Source organism: Lissotriton vulgaris, chromosome 6, assembly GCF_964263255.1.
Source record: "Lissotriton vulgaris chromosome 6, aLisVul1.2, whole genome shotgun sequence".
Taxonomy (NCBI): Eukaryota; Metazoa; Chordata; class Amphibia; order Caudata; family Salamandridae; genus Lissotriton; species Lissotriton vulgaris.
This window is the reverse complement of record NC_141694.1, coordinates 1182472559-1182492008: the sequence shown is the minus strand read 5'-3', so window position 1 is coordinate 1182492008 and position 19450 is coordinate 1182472559. Positions and strand designations below refer to the sequence as shown.

The 19450-nt window shown below is 42.1% G+C and overlaps 1 protein-coding gene across 4 annotated transcripts in view; it reads left to right on the top strand.

Moving 5' to 3' along the window:
- Positions 1-19450, top strand: part of UTRN (utrophin) — a 1497630-nt gene that overhangs the window by 383190 nt on the left and 1094990 nt on the right. For all 4 annotated transcript variants that reach the window (XM_086927281.1, XM_086927282.1, XM_086927283.1 and 1 more), the window contains 2 exons: positions 1263-1432; positions 5863-5986. In XM_086927281.1, coding sequence (XP_086783407.1) covers positions 1263-1432; positions 5863-5986 — 294 coding nt within the window. The remainder of the gene's footprint in view (positions 1-1262; positions 1433-5862; positions 5987-19450) is intronic.

Below are 19450 nucleotides of genomic sequence, written 5' to 3'. Positions count from 1 at the left end.
GGTATATTTTGAGACTGGGATTCATATGTGTGAGAGTTTGTTTTCTCAACCAATTAAAGTGGGATCTAACTATGTTGGTTTAAGAACTTTCTCACATATTTTGGCCGTGCTACCATCATACACATAATGCCTCACAATGAATGGCTCTTTATTTTGTGATGTATTACAGTATTGCTTAAGGCAGTCTGCATTTTCTCAGAGTGAGATGAGTGCTGTAGAAGAAATGTTCAGGCTTCAAGCCCAGCTCTCCTGGCGTGGTAGCAGCCAAAAAGCATGCATCTTCCGTAGACAAATGAATCATTTTTCTCTCCACTGAGGAGGAAAGTCCGGTTCCATGAATGAGACATTCCAGCTGCACCCTGAAAAAGAAAACTGCACAGAAAAGTGTTGAATCCCTAGAACAATCCTGTAATATCCTGTAAGATGCCCCACTGTCACAACTGGTCACAACTTGGGGTGATATGCTGAAGAAATGACTAATGTAATGTCACTGCCTGGAAACAAAGAGAAGAATTGTGACCAGGGTTACAGCTCTGGAGGTGATCCTGTGGTAGTGAATGTGGAGCTTGCTGCTTTATTTTCAGTTTTATTACAGATGGTTTAAGAGAGAAAGCTGGAACGACAAACCAGATGTTCAAACATGGTGGGAGTATCAGACGCCCAGAATGTTAAAGACTTTGTGCTGAAATGCTTTCTGAGAGCCCCTATGGATTTCAAGACAATGTGACATTTTTGGCTTCAAGATGGTGGGTGGGTTCTCTTATGTAATCACTGCCCTGAGTGACAAAAGGAATAGTGATTGGATAAATGGATATAAATTAGAAAGGTTAATCTCCCATTGATTGGAATCTTCCCAGATGTTACTTAAATGCTAAGAAATGAAGGCAACCATCTGCTTCACTGAAAATTCTTTAAAATGTTTTGTATTTTATTTTGTTGCATGCAAATAGCTTATTCTCTTGATACATGGATGCTATGGAAATGGCAAGCTGCCTGCTCTACAACAGTTTTCCTGTAACATTGCCAGATTTACTGTGAAGGGAGATTATCTGGTGAAGAAAAGACTGGTGCATATAGATGAAGGTATATCCTGCATTGGCAGTGGCATGGTTTACAATATGGTAGATATCAATGCCACTCTACACCTTGAAATTGACCCAGGAAGAGGAGCCCAGAGGGCCTTCTAAGATTTCAAATTTGAGTTATCTGCGTGATGTTTTTGAATGTTTTTCTCATGTTTTTTTCTTCAAATCATATTTCAGGCTACGCAGGCAGTTTCAAAAATGGGGGTGTCTCAGGTTTCGCAAAAAGTCATCATTGAAACTGTCACCATGACAGAGCAAGGGATAATGAAATCGACCAAACAGGAAATACCCCCTCCGCCTCCACCAAAGAAACGACAAACTCATCTGGATATGGAAGCCAAGAAAAAGTAAGACAGCATAGATTATTCAGATTGTTGATTTTCGTAAATTACATTTTCGAGTTCATTGGAAATTTCGATTTTTGACTGTTAGCAATGAAACTCGTGTTCCTATAGGATTTCATGATTGTAAAAGCATAGATATGAAACAAATGCATGTTAGAACACACAAATGTTGACTGATTAATTTAAGACAAGAAGTGGTGCAGGGCTAATAATAGCTAGTATATGGCGACAACATTACAATGTTTTTGTTGTTTTTTTCTCTCTTTTTAATTTAGAACATTCTGCCTGCAGGGTGTGGAATGCTCCTATAGCATTATAGACTTTCTACCTCAGGCTATGCCTGTTGTTAAAGTCACTCGCCTGTGAGGTTGGCCTACAGGTCAGGCTGAGGGCCTTTAATAATTGGTGTAGTCCTTGGCAGATAGGTATAATACTATAGTGTGTTTATATAGTTGAGAAGTATGGCTGAAAATATACACTGATTGGTCAGACAGCATCATGTGACCCAGTAAGACAAAATAAGCTTTACTGTTTGAAATTTGACCCAGTCTTTAGACTGGTCAAAGACATCCATATCAGGATTCTGGCCACTCTGAAGTCAGACCAAAAACTCCTGTTTGGGTTGGCAATCTAATTGTAATAACTGGTCCATATATAGAGCACTCCATATCAAAATCTTATATTTACATGTTGTCCAAAATTCACCGCTTTTTTACATGTGTGACCACGTTGATTTAGTGAATGTGTGTGTAAGCACTTCCCCCAAGTGTTTGCTCATTGTTCTATATTCTGCAACATCTAATTTAGTCTTAACATACTGTAAATATGTTATTTTATGAAAGTGTCAGTGCTAGAAGTTTTGCATGAGAAAATTGTTTCTGTGCCATAAACCACATATTGCTGACTGTTATCTATTCCGGGCCACAATTAACCCTGGTTTCCTGTGTCCAAGAACCATCTTTATCTATCTATGTTCACTGGGATGCTTTTTTGCAGTTTCAAAATCAGGGTCAGAATGCCCCTCTGGTCTCCCAGGCTGGCCCAGACCCGTTTTTATATATGAAATCTGGTTTCTTTGCACCCATGTCTAGGTGTGTTGCTGCATGTAGAATGACTTTAAATAGAGCAATTGAGAATTTTATAAAACTTCTGTAGAGATAAGTGAATGAGTGGTTTGAGTTTCTTCAAGAAATGTATTTAGCAAACAAAGGAAGCTCAATGTGTATATTTCACTATGAGTTCTGTTATTATTATGGATTACTGATATAGCCCAGAGATTTGGCTTGGTGAGCTATTGATGGGGTAATACACTGGGGCATGACTACTTCTTTGAACTGATTATTAAAGTAGTTTGCTTTTGTGGCTATGTGAGGGTATTATGTAAATCTGTCGATTATTTTCAGAACTTGGGGTGCTTCTATAGTTTTCCTATTTCTTCATGTTTCCCGTTTTCGTATTCTTGAAATTCTTTACAGCTTTTAGAACTGGTATTTAGCTCTCTAGTTAGTGGAGGTCTATATGAAATTGATATTTTGGAGTTGACATAATTTATTTGTAGTGTTCAGTGTAGATTGTTCAGATGTTAGTGGGAGCTGTAGGGGGTGTCTGATGTTAAAATGATTCATCAAAGGTCTTGTAGCATCTTTTTGAAGTTGCCTTCAGATTTTCTTAGCTTTGGTATGGCCTGCTTTCTAAAAGATATCAGGTGTGGAATGGTATGGCAAAGTGGTCAGACCAGTTAAGTTCCTAAGTAAGGTAATTTGAGATAGTTTTGGAAAGAGAGATAAGTAGCTCAAGGATGGTATCTTTCTAATCTTGAGGAAAAGAATTAGATTGAATAAGATCTTGGTGGGTGTTATTTCCTGAAGGTTTTTTGGAGAAGTTTATTTCTAATATTTAATAGGATTCTGAAAGCCCCTAAATACTTGCTGGTGGAATTGTGGGTTTAGCATTAAGAGTTCATTGGAGTTCTCAGCAAGGATGGAAGTACTATATTGATGTGGATCCACTTGACATTAGCATCTTGTGGTCTGAGTGTAGTAAAAAAATAATTTGAAAGAATAAAAAATGCAGAGGTGTCTGTCTGTAGCTCAAGCTATTTATGTGTATGACTTGAGATGCCAGATTCATTTTATGCAGCTGTCTTGCCGAATGAGTGATTCATCTTTAAGTGTAAGAGTAGTGTCAAACGTTGATGGTGAGGTAGATATGACCCAAGTCTCAGATGAAGAGTACATTTAGGTCATGTGAGGTAAGGGCTGCATTTTCAAGGCATGCACTTGATGATCGTGCATTGATGAGAGTGCATTTTAAGTCTCAGATCACAGAATATAATGGGTCTTGATTACCACTGATTTGGATCAGGTTTTCCATGTGACTACCTTACCATGTTTTTGCTGTGTTTGCTTGGTCTTGGATATATTCTGGGAATGGGTGACTGACAGTATTTGACCAAATGCTTCGTAAGTGGTGACTATAAAAATTAAAACAAATGACTAGACTATGTGCGAGGTTAAGGAAATGCAACATATATCTTTTGTTTTTTACGTGATTAGGCATTTAGATATGGATACATATATAATTATAGCAGCTGCTGAGTTAGGATTTGACAGGATTTTTTAGCTTAACAGGATGTTTTATGTTGGTAAGGAGGATAGATGTATGTAGTTTTGAGGGTTGTTGCAGAAAAATTGGATACGGACTATTGTAAAATTGGAATACGGTCAGATAATCTCACAGTGATCACCTTAGTGACGGTCTTAGAACTAGGTATCCATATTAAGAAAAATGGCTTATGCAGAGATAGAATATGTAGCAATAGTATCCTTCTAACAGGGCTACCTTGTTTGTTGTTTGAGAGAGAGAGAGGATAACAGTGGGTGAGAGAAAATGGATGAAGGACTAAGATTTATGGGCTTAAAAGACAAAAAGAAGCAGTGACACATGTTTTTTGTAAAAGTGCCCCATGCAGCGGTTTCAGTTAAATGGCGGATACGCCCCTTTTTTTTATAAGACACGTCTCGTCTAAAGAAAGGTGTGCAGCCACCATTAAAGTGAAAGTGCAGCATGGGGGAGTTTAGAAAAAATACAGTTTTTAAATAGTAAAAAAAAAAACATGCAGCCGCTTTGGGCGCTGCAAATAAACCACAGGCACGGCTGCCACTTTATGAGCATACTGTGCTATGAAATAAAACCACAGCCACCACTGTATGAGTGTGCCGTGCTATGAAAAATATTTATTTAAGCGTTGCAGGAGAGCGTGTCCTGCCTGCAACATCAGGCAGGAGAAATCCATTTAAGCAAATAGTGCTCAGAGACTGTATTTAAAGCCTACCATGTAACAACGCATGTAACAGGGGGTGTCTTCTTGGGAGGTTACAAAATGAGACAAGGCGCTACTAAGGAGGGACTACTAAGCCTATTGACCAATGAAAATACACAGTTTGCAGAGTACAATGACACAAGCCAATACAAAAAATATGGGCCAAGGGTGGGCGGAGCTTCACGTCCATACCTAAATGCAGCATGCCTCACAAAGCAACACATCCCCTGCCCAGCCCAGACTCAACCTAACAAGAAAGCATGCAGCCACTGAGGTGTGGTTGTTGTTTCCTTGCATTCAAACATGTAAAATATTTAAAACATTCACTAATGTGGCTGTGTTAACTAGTGATATATTTTCTTTTAATAACTAGCCTTTCCACTGTACTGCTCAATTCATTAATATTATTTCTGAAAGAGACAAGAATAAACCACCACCCAATAAAGCATTCAAATACAGGCAACTACAATGTTACTGTGACACTTAAAAACTTTATTACAGCAACTTTAAAAGGTGGGCAGCCATTCAGTGCAGGCAAAATAAAGTGATGGTATTCAAAGTTAAAATAAAAATACACACCTTGATCCAGAGAAAGAGAACTATCTTTAGGTGATTGTGAAAAATGTACATAGGCTTTGTGCTGTCACTCAAAGTGAAGGCAGCCAATGGGTAAAATGAGCTGACCCATTTGCCCATGCTGTATTCTGTGATGGGCACAAGCAAAATGTGAATAATAAATTGTACAGGCCAGTGGATCAATCATGCTGACGAAATGGCCTTCTATGCGTGTGTGTTATTTATGAGAGAAAAAAAGAATGGTTTTGCGAGACAGCAAAAGCTGTCCGAGTGGCCAGAACTAAAGAAAAAGAAAAAAAAAAAGAAAAAAAATAAATATATATATATATAATATATAGATATATATAATAAATATATATATATACACACACATATATATTCCTTCAGCCATTGCAGTTCACTGACAGCCAAGTTCCTGCCCCCTAGAGAATCTTGCGTGGCGTTCAGAGGGTAGCTTTAGTGAGGGGGGTTGCACTCTGTTAACAGTGTGGAAAACCATAGATTCCTCATGTTGTAATCTGACCCTTTTCACCAGGTTTGATGCTGACAGCGCAGAGCTCTTGAAATGGATTTTGACCTCCAAAGCTGCCATTCAGGCCTCAGGGATCAAAGAGTACACGAAGAAAAGAGAGACTTCAACCCTTAAGCAAACACTAAAGGTATGTAAAGTGAGAGGGCTGATGTAAGCTATTGAAATGGGTATTTTTGCCACACAGCTGCAAGATTTCAGAGATATTCAGAAAAAATGCATTGCTTGATAAGTTCTGTTTTAAGCACACATATATAATCTGAAAAGCAACCTTTTCTAACTGATCATTTAATGGCTTAATGAATTTCTTCATAGTGCTGACCTCTTTCATCGCATCAGTACAAAGCTCTTTGATTTACTTTTACCTTTATGTGGCATGTAATACCTCCCAGAGCATCAGGGTGAACCTTTATCAGATGTGCTCTACATTACTTAAATATCTGTTGTTCTTTCTTCTACTTTGCCTGGCATGCACACATTGTCAGTGAGTGTGTCAAGTAGTGTTGAAGCCACACGTTTTCCATACCAATGTGGCTCAAGGTTAAGGTGTTTTTACTTGCCCATTAAAGATTTGAGCACTGAGAGGAAGTTTAAAGTCTGTTCCAGCCAGTTTCAGGAGTGTAGTTACAATTGGTACAGCAGGTGCAGTGACACCGGGGCCCAGATTCCCGAGGGTGCCCATTGAACCCTTATGAATGCTATATTATACTACCTCAACTGCAGTCAACTAGGACATTTCCCTGTGTGCACCAGAGCCCATGGCATCCTTTTTACGCTACTGGCCAACTTGTGGACAGAAGATCGAACACAAAGCTACTTTGACAGCCAGTGGGTCCCTAGACAGTATTCTTAGCACTGAAAGCATCTCACACACATAAAACGGGAAATCTTGTGCAGTAACACTTAGAGGCAGACAGCTAAGCAGACAACAAGACGCGTCACATGAGCTGGAACTCAAACTAGAGGTGTTGCACACAATTTCCTAACAATGGGGCACATAGATCTGTTCACAACACACACAAATGCACAATGCCAAAACTTTGCATCTAGGTACCCACATCACCTCTTTCTAGGAAATGCCCTATTGATAGACTGGTCAAAGACCTTTCCATATGCCTTTCCACCAATACCTCTAATATCAGTACTCATTAACCAGAGCAAAAATACAAAAATGGCATTGATACTAACAGCCTCTAAGTGGGCCAGAAAGACAAAGTCTCAGACTTGGTGAAAATGGCACACGACAGGGTAATGAGATTGCCAGTCTCACAAGACTTGTTAACGATACAAGCAGGGTAAGTCTGTCACCCAGAACCAGAGAACCTCAGCTTCGCAGCATGCCTCCGAGGACATACTGTTCAGTCACCTGTGCCTACCTTAGGGATACATGGAGGTGCTAAGGAAAATTAGGAAGTTAACAAAAATGACATTGCTGAGTAGAACAGATGTATCAGTTGGTACAGGAAAAGCGATCTAACACATCACACAGCCGGGGATACCTATGTAGTCCTATACCTACTCAATGAGAAACTCTTGCACTTATCCTTACAGATAAACCTTGCAGCCATAGTGGTACACATCAGTTGTACCACAGGTAAATGCATTGTTACCACACCAGTCATTAGGAGGGTCCTGGAAGGAGTTAAAAGAATTGCACCATGGAGGTTATCTTCTACCACTATGTAGAACTTTAACATAATTCTGATAACACTAATTAGAACGCCCTTTGGGCCAATGCACACTGCACAACCAAAATTCCTAACATTAAAACATCATTATTCATGCCATTACATTGTTATGCAGGGTTAGTGAATTACAGGCACTCAAATACAGAAAGCATACCCACCAGGATAGGGTAGTCATGAGAACAAGCCGACATATTTGCCTAAATTGATATCTTACTTGCATGTACCCAGCTACCAGCCAAAGATGCATGCTGAAAAAGTACTGGACATTATAAGAAAAGTGGTGTACTATTTAAAAAAAAAAGTGCAGAAAAGGAAACCAACTCTTTGTTTCAGTTGCACCTGCAAACATATAGAATCCAATGACAAAGGGTACCATAGCAAGGTGGATGGTACGGACTATCACGATAAGCAACAATCTAGTAAAGGTGCCATTAGAAGACTGGCCAAGAGCACACTCCACTAGTAAAAAAAGGACTGCTCTAGAATTCAAAGCCAGTGCACCTGTGAACATTGTCTGCATGACAGCAATGTGATCGTGTAGCTACACTTTCACAATAAATTCCTTCTTAGGCATTCAGGTAAAAAAGGAAGCACAAAAAACTCCTGGATATTGCCGGTATTGACGAAGTGCCTTAACCTAACATTGCCTAGGGGGGGGGTGTCACTTCCTCATCAAAGATGTCTGGAGCGGATACTCTTATCTAAGTTACCCGACTATGTGTATGTTATCTGATGGGGTTACCTGCAACTAATTAATATGACTTGTGGGGGTTGGGGGGGGGGGTTTGATTACTGCCGCCCAGCTTACAATTCTGATGATCAATGTATTTATGTGCCATGGACTTCAATATTATATCATTGCTGCGTATGGTTTCATTTTTGTTTTTCCTTTCAATAAAAATGTTTATTAAAAAAAAGGAAGCACAAGTAGGCTAGTAGGTCTTTAACAACCTGTCCGCTAACAGACACTCACTTCAGTCAAACCATCCCAGGTGGGGGAACTACTGCTACACATAATCAGTGTACAGTACGTGAATCCAGAAAAGCTTCACACTGCTCACTGGTTAGAGTGAAGTAGTGTGGCTCACTGGTTAGAGGCGGCAGACCCGAGAGCAGAGGACGGCCCGGGACCAGGGTTCGATTCCCGGCGCGGCAGGTTTCTGGACCAGGGTCAGCGGACTCGATAATTCTCTCGCCTCGGTGCCCACTCTGATCAGCGATCACACTCGGCAACTCTGGGCATTAGCTTGCCTCATCTTCACTAACGGCCCCAACAGACCGCCGGGGATGCCTGGTCTCACCCTGGAGATACCCATTAAGGGACCATCTCTCAGGGAAGCCAGGAAGGGTTTCGCAGCGGTCGAAGCGCCTTGGGACCCTACAGGTAAGTAGTGCGCTATATAAATGCCAATACATTTACATTTACATTTACAGAACATAATGATTACTTACCTGTAGAAGTAGTTTTGCAGCTTAAAGGCATTTTTGCATTCATATCTAACTCTCCTGCCTCCCCTAGAGTAGCTGTAAGTTTTCAAATAGGGTGGAATAAGCAAACAAAACATAACATTTTCAAAGCCCTAAAACAATACAGGCCACTAAAAGGGGAAAGAGGAATGTGAAAATGGCGACCACGCTCTAGTTCTTTGGAAAATGCCTCTGACGTCATTTGGGAAGGGGTATGCCCTTCTACTGGTTGTAGCCCAAGAATAGGGGGGAAAATAAAGAATTTCCAGACCCAGCCAGTAGATGGTGGAATAATGCATGTGTGAATCCAGAAAAGTCTTTAACATGCAAATCTCCTCCTACAAGTAAGTAACCATTTATTTTAGTATGCCTTGCAGAATTCACAAGTCAGACAATCTGATCCTAGACCCTTGGAAAATGGCCGTCACCAATTGTCCTTTCTATTTATTCTTCCAAAAGTAGTAGGCACACTTGTTCTTTCTTAGTCTCCGCTAGAATGCCAGCATCCCCATATCTGTTATATTGCTTCTCAAAAACTGTAATTTAGGTTCCAAGTCGCAGGATCTTAAGAACCCCATTTTCCTTTAAAATACACATTCCTCTTATGTATGCCTTGAAAGCACTATCAAGTCTACCATACTCCAATATTACACATTAGCTTCAAAGACGAGCTTAATGAATTTGCTAATTTCATGCTGAAAAACTGGGTGAAAAGGGGAAGAATTTCTAAAACTCTAGTATCTCCATTGTTAAGCCTCATGATGTATTCACATCTGAACCAGTAGGGGACAGGTGTTCAGTGCTCACCTTCATTTCATCTGCTACTTATAGGCTAACCATCATCCACACCAGTGGCGGCTGGTGACATTTCAAAGTGGTAGGGCGTAAATGTTCATGATGAGTACCCTGTGGCAAGCGAACGTGGTGAGTGAGCCTGACTGTCATGACAAGGGTTCCGGAGATTCTCCCCTGGGAACATTTTGTAAAAGGTGTGGGCAAATGGTGCATTTTCAAGCTAATTCTAGAAAGCAAGAAGGGTCATAAAGCAATTGTGAAACTGTAGTTATGACATCAATAAAAATATTTCATATGATAATGTCGCTGGTAACTGCTTATTCTGTATAATCAGAGAACTGCTATGCTAACTCACAGGCCTGTTCACGAGAACACAGTGCATGTTTTCCTTTTCAAATTGCCACTAGTGAGGCACAGGGTTGGAAAGCACTGGAGAGGGAAGGTTAGGGCTCTAGAGCTGGCATGAGACTGGCAGCAGTGCTTCCCTGTAACACACCCATGCCAAGGTCCATTTTACCATCCAGTTTCGAGTCTCAGTAAACATAAACAGCACAAAACAACATCACAATCCTGCCTAGGTCAGTACTTTGTACAGTGCACACATAAATAAACTGAAAACCGAATATTCACACAAAAAGATAGACAAAAGCATAATTGGCTTGCTTGCTGCTCAACCGTGTTGTCATAGTCATGTGCACATTTTCTTTTCCTGACCTGAGGTTTGCTCCAAATAAATTAAATGAGCGATTGTCGTGAAATTAGAACTATGAAAACAAAGTCGAAATACAGATTGTTACCAACAGTTCTCACTTCTCAAGTCATCTGCATTGTTGTATGTCTAAGGGCTTACTAACAACTGTTGCAGTCAAAGGAAATCTCACTTTGGTGCTTTTTATCTCATTTCTTTAGGTTTCAAAGTGACTCACAAGTTGTCTCAAATGAAAGCTGCTGTCAATTACTCCCTTCCTCCTACCTCAGACAAACACCAATTTGAACCGTAATCCTCTTCGATACTTGCCCTGTGCAGTTCATATTTGCACACCACCTCTGCTAACCAGCTCATCCCAAAATGGCCTGGTTGTAGCACTACATAAGTAGACAGAATATCAATAAAATAATCCTTTCAACCTGCTGTATCAAAATATTATATCCCCAATTGTAATTGTCCATTGTTTGTAATGAGCAACAAATGCCAAGCTCCAACTTTTAGGCGCAATATACAATTAAAAAAGGCAGAGAGCTAGAACAAGTGGTTGTGTCTGCATTAGGGTGGGTGCCAGCGCCTTGAGACCCTACGGGTATGTAGCGCGCTTTATAAGTGTCACTGATTGATTGATTGGGTGGCACCGGCGGCGTGTCATTGCAGGCATTGTTTGCACTTCAACGAAGTGAAGGTCTGTTGAAAAAGAAAATTAAGTAACTTCTCTTCCTATGCCGTTTTTGATAGGCGCCAAAGTGCATTTGTTTGCAGCGCATTATAATACACTGGTTGTCATCGGCTTATCTATTATCTACAAAGTGCGGCCTGAAAGTTATTCCAGAGAAGGAACGAGTGAAGGGGTGCAATACAATAAATGGAGGATAGTGCATGAGTAGAATATACGGCCAGGAAAAGTATGTGTTGGAAGAAAGAATGGAGTGCAGAAGAAAAACACTGGAGGAAAACCTCATGTAAAACCCGAAAATCACACTTCAAAGACAACTCCGATAGCACCGCTTTCCTCCTTATTATCTATAAGGGATTATAATTTAATTTTCAAAGCAGAAGAGCCGGCGAGGCGAGCCGCTGCCTAACGCCTAAGAAGCGATGACCATGCGCCGCCAGCACAGCCCCATGTTACTAACATGATGTTAGAGAATTATAAAATATAAAACACTTACCTTGGCTTCCGTCCCGCGCTGACTCCCGACTCGATGTCCTGTCCCAAGACTGCAGACTCCCGCGCGCCATCCTGGATTTTTTTTTGAATGCCTCGTCACTGAAGGCTGCAGGCAGCCTCCCTCCCCTCCATGGCAGCCGGCGCTGATTGGTTCGGCCGGCTGCCCTAAATACGTCATTCCTCTTGCTCTGCATGCTGCAGAACAGAGAGTGGGAGGAGGCTTGGGGGAGCGGCTTGCCAACTGTTGCTAATACTGTCTGTTTGGACAGCCTCTCAGGCTGTCCAAACAGTCCGTATTCACAACATTGGGCAAGCCACTCCCCCAAGCCACTCCCCCATGCCCTGAGGCTCGAGCAAGTTTGCTGACTGATTTCTCGCCGTGCGAGAAGGGCAGGCAGAAACAAATGGTAGTTATAAATAAATAACTACCATTTGTTTCTGCCTTCTTCTCGCACGGCGAGAAAACAGGGGGGGCGGCGCCCAAACGCCCCCACGGTAAAACCGCCACTGATCCACACTCAGTGTAGTTGGCATGATACCCACTACATAATAAAAGGCAAATCCATGCGAGTCCTCATGTAATCTCCTCCATACATCATCTAGGGCCATTGCCTCTTGCAGTCATATCAGTGCCATGGCAGCATATGACAGAGGTCTTAAATTTGTAATAAACCTGGCACACATAAAGTCTGTAATTGTATTAATGTGCCTCGTGCAGATTACTTGTGAGCCATGAAACATCCAGCATTTAATAGCAAGGTCAGCAAAAAAATCAGCTTTGTAAACATTTGGCCAATATATGTTTACCAATGTCGAACTATACTCTTCAGTACTTCCATGTACAGTCACATATCTGTTAGTTTGAGCATGTACTTCTGTTCCAGTTGAAAGCTCGCTTTCATGATTCAGAGTGACCACTCCTGGGGTGTACTTAGTGAGTGACACAAAGTATCTACGGCAACCCCATATCTTGGCATAAGCAGTGTGACCCTCCTGTAACAATCGACTTTCCAGCAGCATGGCATTTGTTATTTGTTGGCCCTCCAGGTATGCTACTACCATCCTGGCTTTCATAGGATGTTTTAACCACCTTACATTCCAGTAAAAGCTGCAGCTATGTCCCTGATTCAGAGGAACATCTGTCAACCAGTCTTGGTGCCATCAGGCCAATGGACAGATATTGATGCTAGGTGTGTCCCAATGTTCTTTCTGTATCTATCCCCACGAAAGAGGCTGTGTGTTTTTTTTTCATTCATCTCTAAAAGGGTGCACACTGTAGCGGTCACGGCAGCACGAGTGCGCCTGATCCCTCCGAGCACCCAATTGAGGTCAGTGCTCCTACAGACAGAGCACGTGCTGTAGCGGTCAATGCAGCACGATTGCGCCTGATCTCTCCGAGCGCCTAGCTGAGGTCGGTGCCCTTAGAGACGGAGTGAATAGCTGTACTGGAGCTTTCAGTGATTTTATTATCTCCGAGCACAGTGTCCAGAAGTAATTATTTCGATATTGTTTTGTGCAACGGAGGTTCTGCCCCGTACTGCGTCTTCACTTGAATGCAAGGATGTGATTTATGACTTCTGACGCCTGAGGGTTTTTGAAGGTGGAATGAATACATGGTGTCCCCTCATAGAGAAAACCTCACTTACGGTCAGTTTTTAAGATTGCGACGCAACTGTAGCAAATTGAGCGAATATAAAGAACAGGCTACTGACCTACGTAACAAACTGACTATCCGTGGTTACCCAGCCAAAACCATCAGGAAATGCCAGAAAAGGGCTCGGAACCAGCCTAGAGCGGCACTTTTGGAGAAAAATGTGCCCAAGAATAAAGACATACCGTTAACCTGTGTAACCACATATAACACCATCTCCAACCAAGTGACAAAGAGCATAAATAAACATTGGTTGATAATAAACACTGGGAATCTCCATTGGGAGAAACCATTGTTCTCCTTCAAGAGATCACGTAGCCTAAAAGACAGTCTACTAAACACCAGACCAATCATAAAACAACCTCCAGGAGACCAAACCATCACTCAAGCATGGGGGCTGCCTGCCGTCATAGGTCACTATCGCTGTGGAAACTGTAGTGTGTGTCACCAGACATCGGATACCAAAGAGCTCGAGATTGAACCAGGGAAGGTGTGGAAGCAAGAGGCACACACCAACTGCAATAGCTGCAACGTTGTTTATTTGATCGAATGCACATGTAAAAAAAGATACATTGGAATGACAACACGAAAAATGAAACAACGTATATGTGAGCACCGCAGCACCATTCGCTGCAAGAAAAGCGCAACGAGATTGACTGATCATTTCATCTCAAGCAATCACACTCCTAATGACATGACCTGGACTGTCATCGAACAAGTCACTCCAGGCCCTAATTTACAGAAGCGTCTTTACGAAAAAGAACAAAGATGGGTTTATAGACTTTCTACCCACATACTGGGGCTGAACGATAATATCCCCTGGGCAACTGTCTTATAGCCTTTAACCCTTAATCTAGTCAATCACATTCATATATTGACTGTCTCCTATTTTTCCGCTACTTGAGTCGCTTCTGGCAGTAACTCTCTATTGTGTATGTCCCTATGAATTCGACACTGTCATTACCTCCCATATGTAATCCCAATTGGCATTGGCACCTTCACACAATCCCATGAGTAAGGATCGCACCTCGGTCCCCAGCTCAGTCATTCCCGTGCCTTCCAATTCCCATTTACTGTTCTATGCAGTTTACACCCCTGGGTATCTTCCCACTTATTATTTCTGGCATTTCACAACTAATAAAGTGTTCCTGCGAGTTACCTAGCAACCTAGGCAGCACACTGCCCCCGCGCCTCCCGTAGTTGGTCACGTGCGGAGTACAGTCGCGACTCCGCCTCCAGGCAGCACCATGCCCCTTCGCACCTCCTGCAGCTGCCACTGTGTTGTGCAGATGCCGGTGCTTATCACACTTTGAATATCCTTTTAACTTCTGGCATTTAATATAATTTAAAAACTTGTCAAGGATTTTACTTCATTTAGCAGGAACCGAACCCCAGCTCCCTGCGTAGTTGCCTAGCAACCGAGGCAGCACACTGTCCCCCCGCGCCTCCCGTAGTCGGTCACGTGCTGTGCACAAGACGCGACTCCACCTCCAGGAAGGGTCAATGTATACGAGCCTGCCGGCACCCTCCATTGCGGGCATACGGAGAGGTGTATAGGTGACGGGCCTTTTTCCTCCTGGATAACTGTAAGTAATACCTCTATTTCTTGGCAACGAGGCTCCCTTTCATCACTCGTTTGCCTTTACTCGCATCTACATGATGGATTTCTTTTCCAGATGCGTGACTGCAGCGTCCTAAATCTCGCCTTACTTTCCTTGCCAGAATATGTTTCTAAACCGGAGGCCACCCTCCCTCCATCCCGTGATGCCTTAAGACCCCCCGTGAGGAGTACGTCTTTTTATGTGTGTCTGTTCGTATTTGTTGTGTTTAGTGTATAAAACCACACCAGAAAGGTTGTTTGATTTTTGATAATTCACGCCGCTTTTCCGACTTGAGTGTACTTTTGAAAAGGGCCGAGTCACACACTTTAAAATCGATGAGTGTGCGCATAATGTATTTCTCAGCACATCACAATATTGATAGGTGTGTTGTATCAAAAAAGACTCCGGTGTATGAGCCAAAACTCACCATACACTGCACTTCTTTGACTTAGTGTGCTATCTCCCCGGAGCATTCCTGACATGGGGTAATCAATTCCCCCCAATTAGCTCACATTACAACGCAATAAGGTCTGAATGAGTACTGTGTGAGGAAACCACGAGACACACGTGATGAGCACTGCACGACGTTACAGGCTTGTAGCGATCTCGTTTTAATTATCCTTTTCTCTCCACAGGTCTTTTTTTTTAAAATATTTTCTTCATACCCTATTTTAGGGTTTTGAAGCATCAGCCTACTACAGATTTTTGTAGATAAGGCTCAGGAATCTAGGGCTGGCAGGGTGTTAGTGTACTCTGACCCCCCATTTTCCTTTCGGTCCTGAAGAAAACCCGGCTAACTGCTATGTATGGGTTGAAACATGTAGACCTTGCACATACTGATACACACAGTCATAACTCACTGTAATTGTATCGCAACACGTTTTTATTTAATGTCCAGTAATCTTAAAATAAAATCCATTTGTCATAGATATACCAGGACATTTTTTAACATTTTTTCTGCACCACTCACAAGAACCCGCTCCACTGTATTCCAGGTGTTGCAGCACACCCTGTTGGCACTCGGCCTTCGGGGTGGCCCCGATGATGAAGCATGTCACCACCAGGTGGTGAGTGAGGGGTTTATTATAACCTAAGGAAGACTCCTGTCTCCCTTTGTCCAGCTTCATCATCTGTCCTCATTCAGATCACCTTTCGAGTAATCCCTTGAGGTGGTACTCCTTTTTTGTTTACTAATACTAGTCCAGGGGACCAGGAGTACTCTCCATTCACACCCTTGTGTGAATAAGCTTCCCTTACTCTCTTTTTGTTTAAGTGTGTCCCGTCATTTCCTCCATTTGTCTTTGAATGACAAACAGCGTTTTGAGGCGCTCAACTACAATTACACGGCAGCACACACTATTTTTAGTCCTGATGAAGACTCCATACTGATGAACAATTTCACGCTTCTATTGAGGGGTCGAAACATCAACTTATATGACAAATCAAACGTCTTAGTCCATCTAAACCAAGAAATCGTGGAATCAAGCTTCTACGTTTAATATAGGACTGTCCTATATGAATTTGACGTTGATGGAATCAATAATATTTATATGTGATCATTGTGTGTTTATTCTACTGTTGTGTGATTTTTGTATGTAACAATTTATGCACTGTATTTGTATTGTTTTTTTGTATTGATCTTGAAAATAATTTTGTTACATGTTATGCCTTCAATATACATGAATTTTATGATTTGTTCTTTCGTAGTCATTTAGATAAATTGGGAGAATCTAGTTTCTTATTTCTTCATTAAATGAACATCCCCCGGCTGGTGGGTTTGATTAAAAGCTATTAGTATATTTTTTTCTCTGAACACAGGTAGCAGAACCATTGTTCGTATACTGTAACTATCCCCATGTTCTGTACAATACTGGGTAACCTCATTTATATTAATGGTATCTACATGGCCAGCAGATTACAAATTGCATCAAAATGCCCCACCCTTCTGTTCCCTTCCCTCCTCCGACACTGATCACCCCACAGCCGTCAGTGTGGCAACACTCCCTCAGTGTAACTCAGTCAACCCAATAAGTAATTAAAAAGGTGGAAGTAAAAAGGATTGCATACACTTTGTCTACAATAGCTGCACATACTCACTGTAGCTCCCTGGAGACACCGAGATACCTCTTCAAGCAAATCAACTTTGAGACATACCTTGTAGGCATCCTCTAAAGCAACCAGGATTATTGTGACAGGCTGCGGATGCAATGGTGACTGGCATTGTAAGCGATAACAAAACAGGCTATAACCAGTTTCAGTCTGCCTTGTGTAACCCACCCTGAAGAACTTGTTTCCCCAAACCTTCCCACACAAAGAGGGCTCTGGTTCCTGCTATTCATCTCAGCACTCTTGTTAGGTTGTTAGGTAATTGTGTATCACCCTTGCTCTCAACTTTAGCTTTGGATACTTGCTACTCCATGAATTCCATAGAATGCTTTGCTGAATTAAAGAGTTGCATTTAACATTTAAATTCAACATAAAGATTGTTGTGAAGAGAATAGCACACCTGTTTTTTGTGTGTCTGAAATATTCCGAACATTGGGAAATGTTTTCTGTGCCTCTTGGTCAGTTGACATGAAGTCTGGATAGATTCTCACAACAGAACAGTTATATCTCAGTTCTCCACCTTCTCCTGCTAGTACCAGAATCCAGTCTATGTCCCTTAACTTGAGAAGCTTGACTATGATCAGCCTAGGTGGGTGCTCTGGGCGGTATATTCAGCAAATATTGGTTGGCCATTCCAACCACAAACTGAACTGAAAGGACCGTATCAGCAACTTTTTCAATATTACCAGTCCATCTGTTTTCTTCAATGCCCAGAATCTGAATGTTAGTCTTCTGAGAGGATCCCTCCTGGGTCTCCAGAATAGCCTTCAGTCGCAGCATTTCCATCCTCAAGGTGTGTTATTTATTTGGAAAGCCTGTCCCAGAAGTCACCACGTTTATCCAGTCTGGACTGCATCTGTTTGACCTTAGAGTTTAATGCATTTAATCCAGTGTCTAAACCAGCGAATCCTTTCTTGAGGTCTGTGAAAATATTTTTAACATTAAAAACATCCAACTGAGTTGTTCAGACCATCACTCTGCATGCCTTGGCCAGTTGGCTTAGCTGCCTGCTTCAATTCACGCTTACCCTGAAATGACAATTAGGTCTTCTATTTATCAGAGTTAACCATCTTGGTAGTAGTGCTGGACCTTGTGGCTCTCGCAGTACAGTCCTACAAACCACAGTAGCTTGATAGGGCTTGTCAGTCCCTGACCTTTAAACCCACTGATCCTTTTACACCCAGGCTGCAAAATACAAGTGGCACGCGGCCCCGCAATCTGTTACCATTGATCAGAAAGAGTAAAGGTGATAATACAGAGTAGGTTTAGTGCGGAATGTGAGCAGAGGTTGCAGTAGGCTCTACTCAGGCAGCAGTAGACAGTCACAAGTGCTCACGCTGTTAAGTATTCATCAGTGAGAGATGCCTTCTCTTTAAGGTCTATGCTACTACAAGTAGGCCCCGCATTTCTTAGGACAGGTCGTTGTGAAACACTGCCATCATTTCCAGTCTCCTGGCAGTATGAGCAGGTTTGCTAGCTGGCGCAGCGTTCCAATGTGTCCGTGTCCTGAGCGCCACCAGACCACAGCTCCTGGTGAGCTATTTTTTTAATCAATCCTCAGGTGATCTGCATGTGAGCCTCTCGGTTGTACCGATGGGCCACTGTCGTTGCCACAATACCCCCAACCAGAGTGGACGCCATGCTTCGCATCACTGGTCAGTCCACCTTTGCACCATGTTCCCCAGCAAGCCCTTCAAGCTGTACCTAGCCACCTACTCTCATGTACACAATCAACATTCCTGCTCAAGTTGCGGCCTCAGATTTCCAGTCTGTAGGCATGACCCCTGCAGGCTACGGTGCCACCCAGCAAAGAACTCCACAAAAGCTGACCAGACTCCATCCTAGGACCCTCTCCACTCATGCCGTGTAGCCCTAGGTCAGTGAGTCTCCCAAACAGCTCAGGCAGATGTCCTGATTTCAGGCTCCAATGGTTCACTGTATGTCCAGGGCCCTCTGGATGCTGCAGAAAGATAAAACATTCACGAACGTCGTAAGTTATTACGTTTTTTTTTTGCATATTCGTGCTACAGAGCTCATATTACAGTTACCTCCTTGGCGCGAGGCTCTCTGGTGTCCCTATTTTCTCTAATTTTCAGATATTAAGAGATGGGACTAGGTTAGAGGCACAGCCAATTAGTTCCATATTATTTTGCACAATTAGGAAAATCATGCATGTTATACTATCTATCACACATCACTTCATTTAAAAGTAATGAGGACCAAGTTATGCATTTCAGGAAGAGTCACAATTTATTTTTTGATTATTTTTTTCCAGCGCTGAACGCTTCCTGTATAATCTAGGACAAACTTAATTTGCAAACCTAATCACAGAAGTAATACATTGAATTTGCTCAGGTTTTTGCACCAAAGCATCATTTCTGTGAAATGGTTTCAAGACGTTTGTTG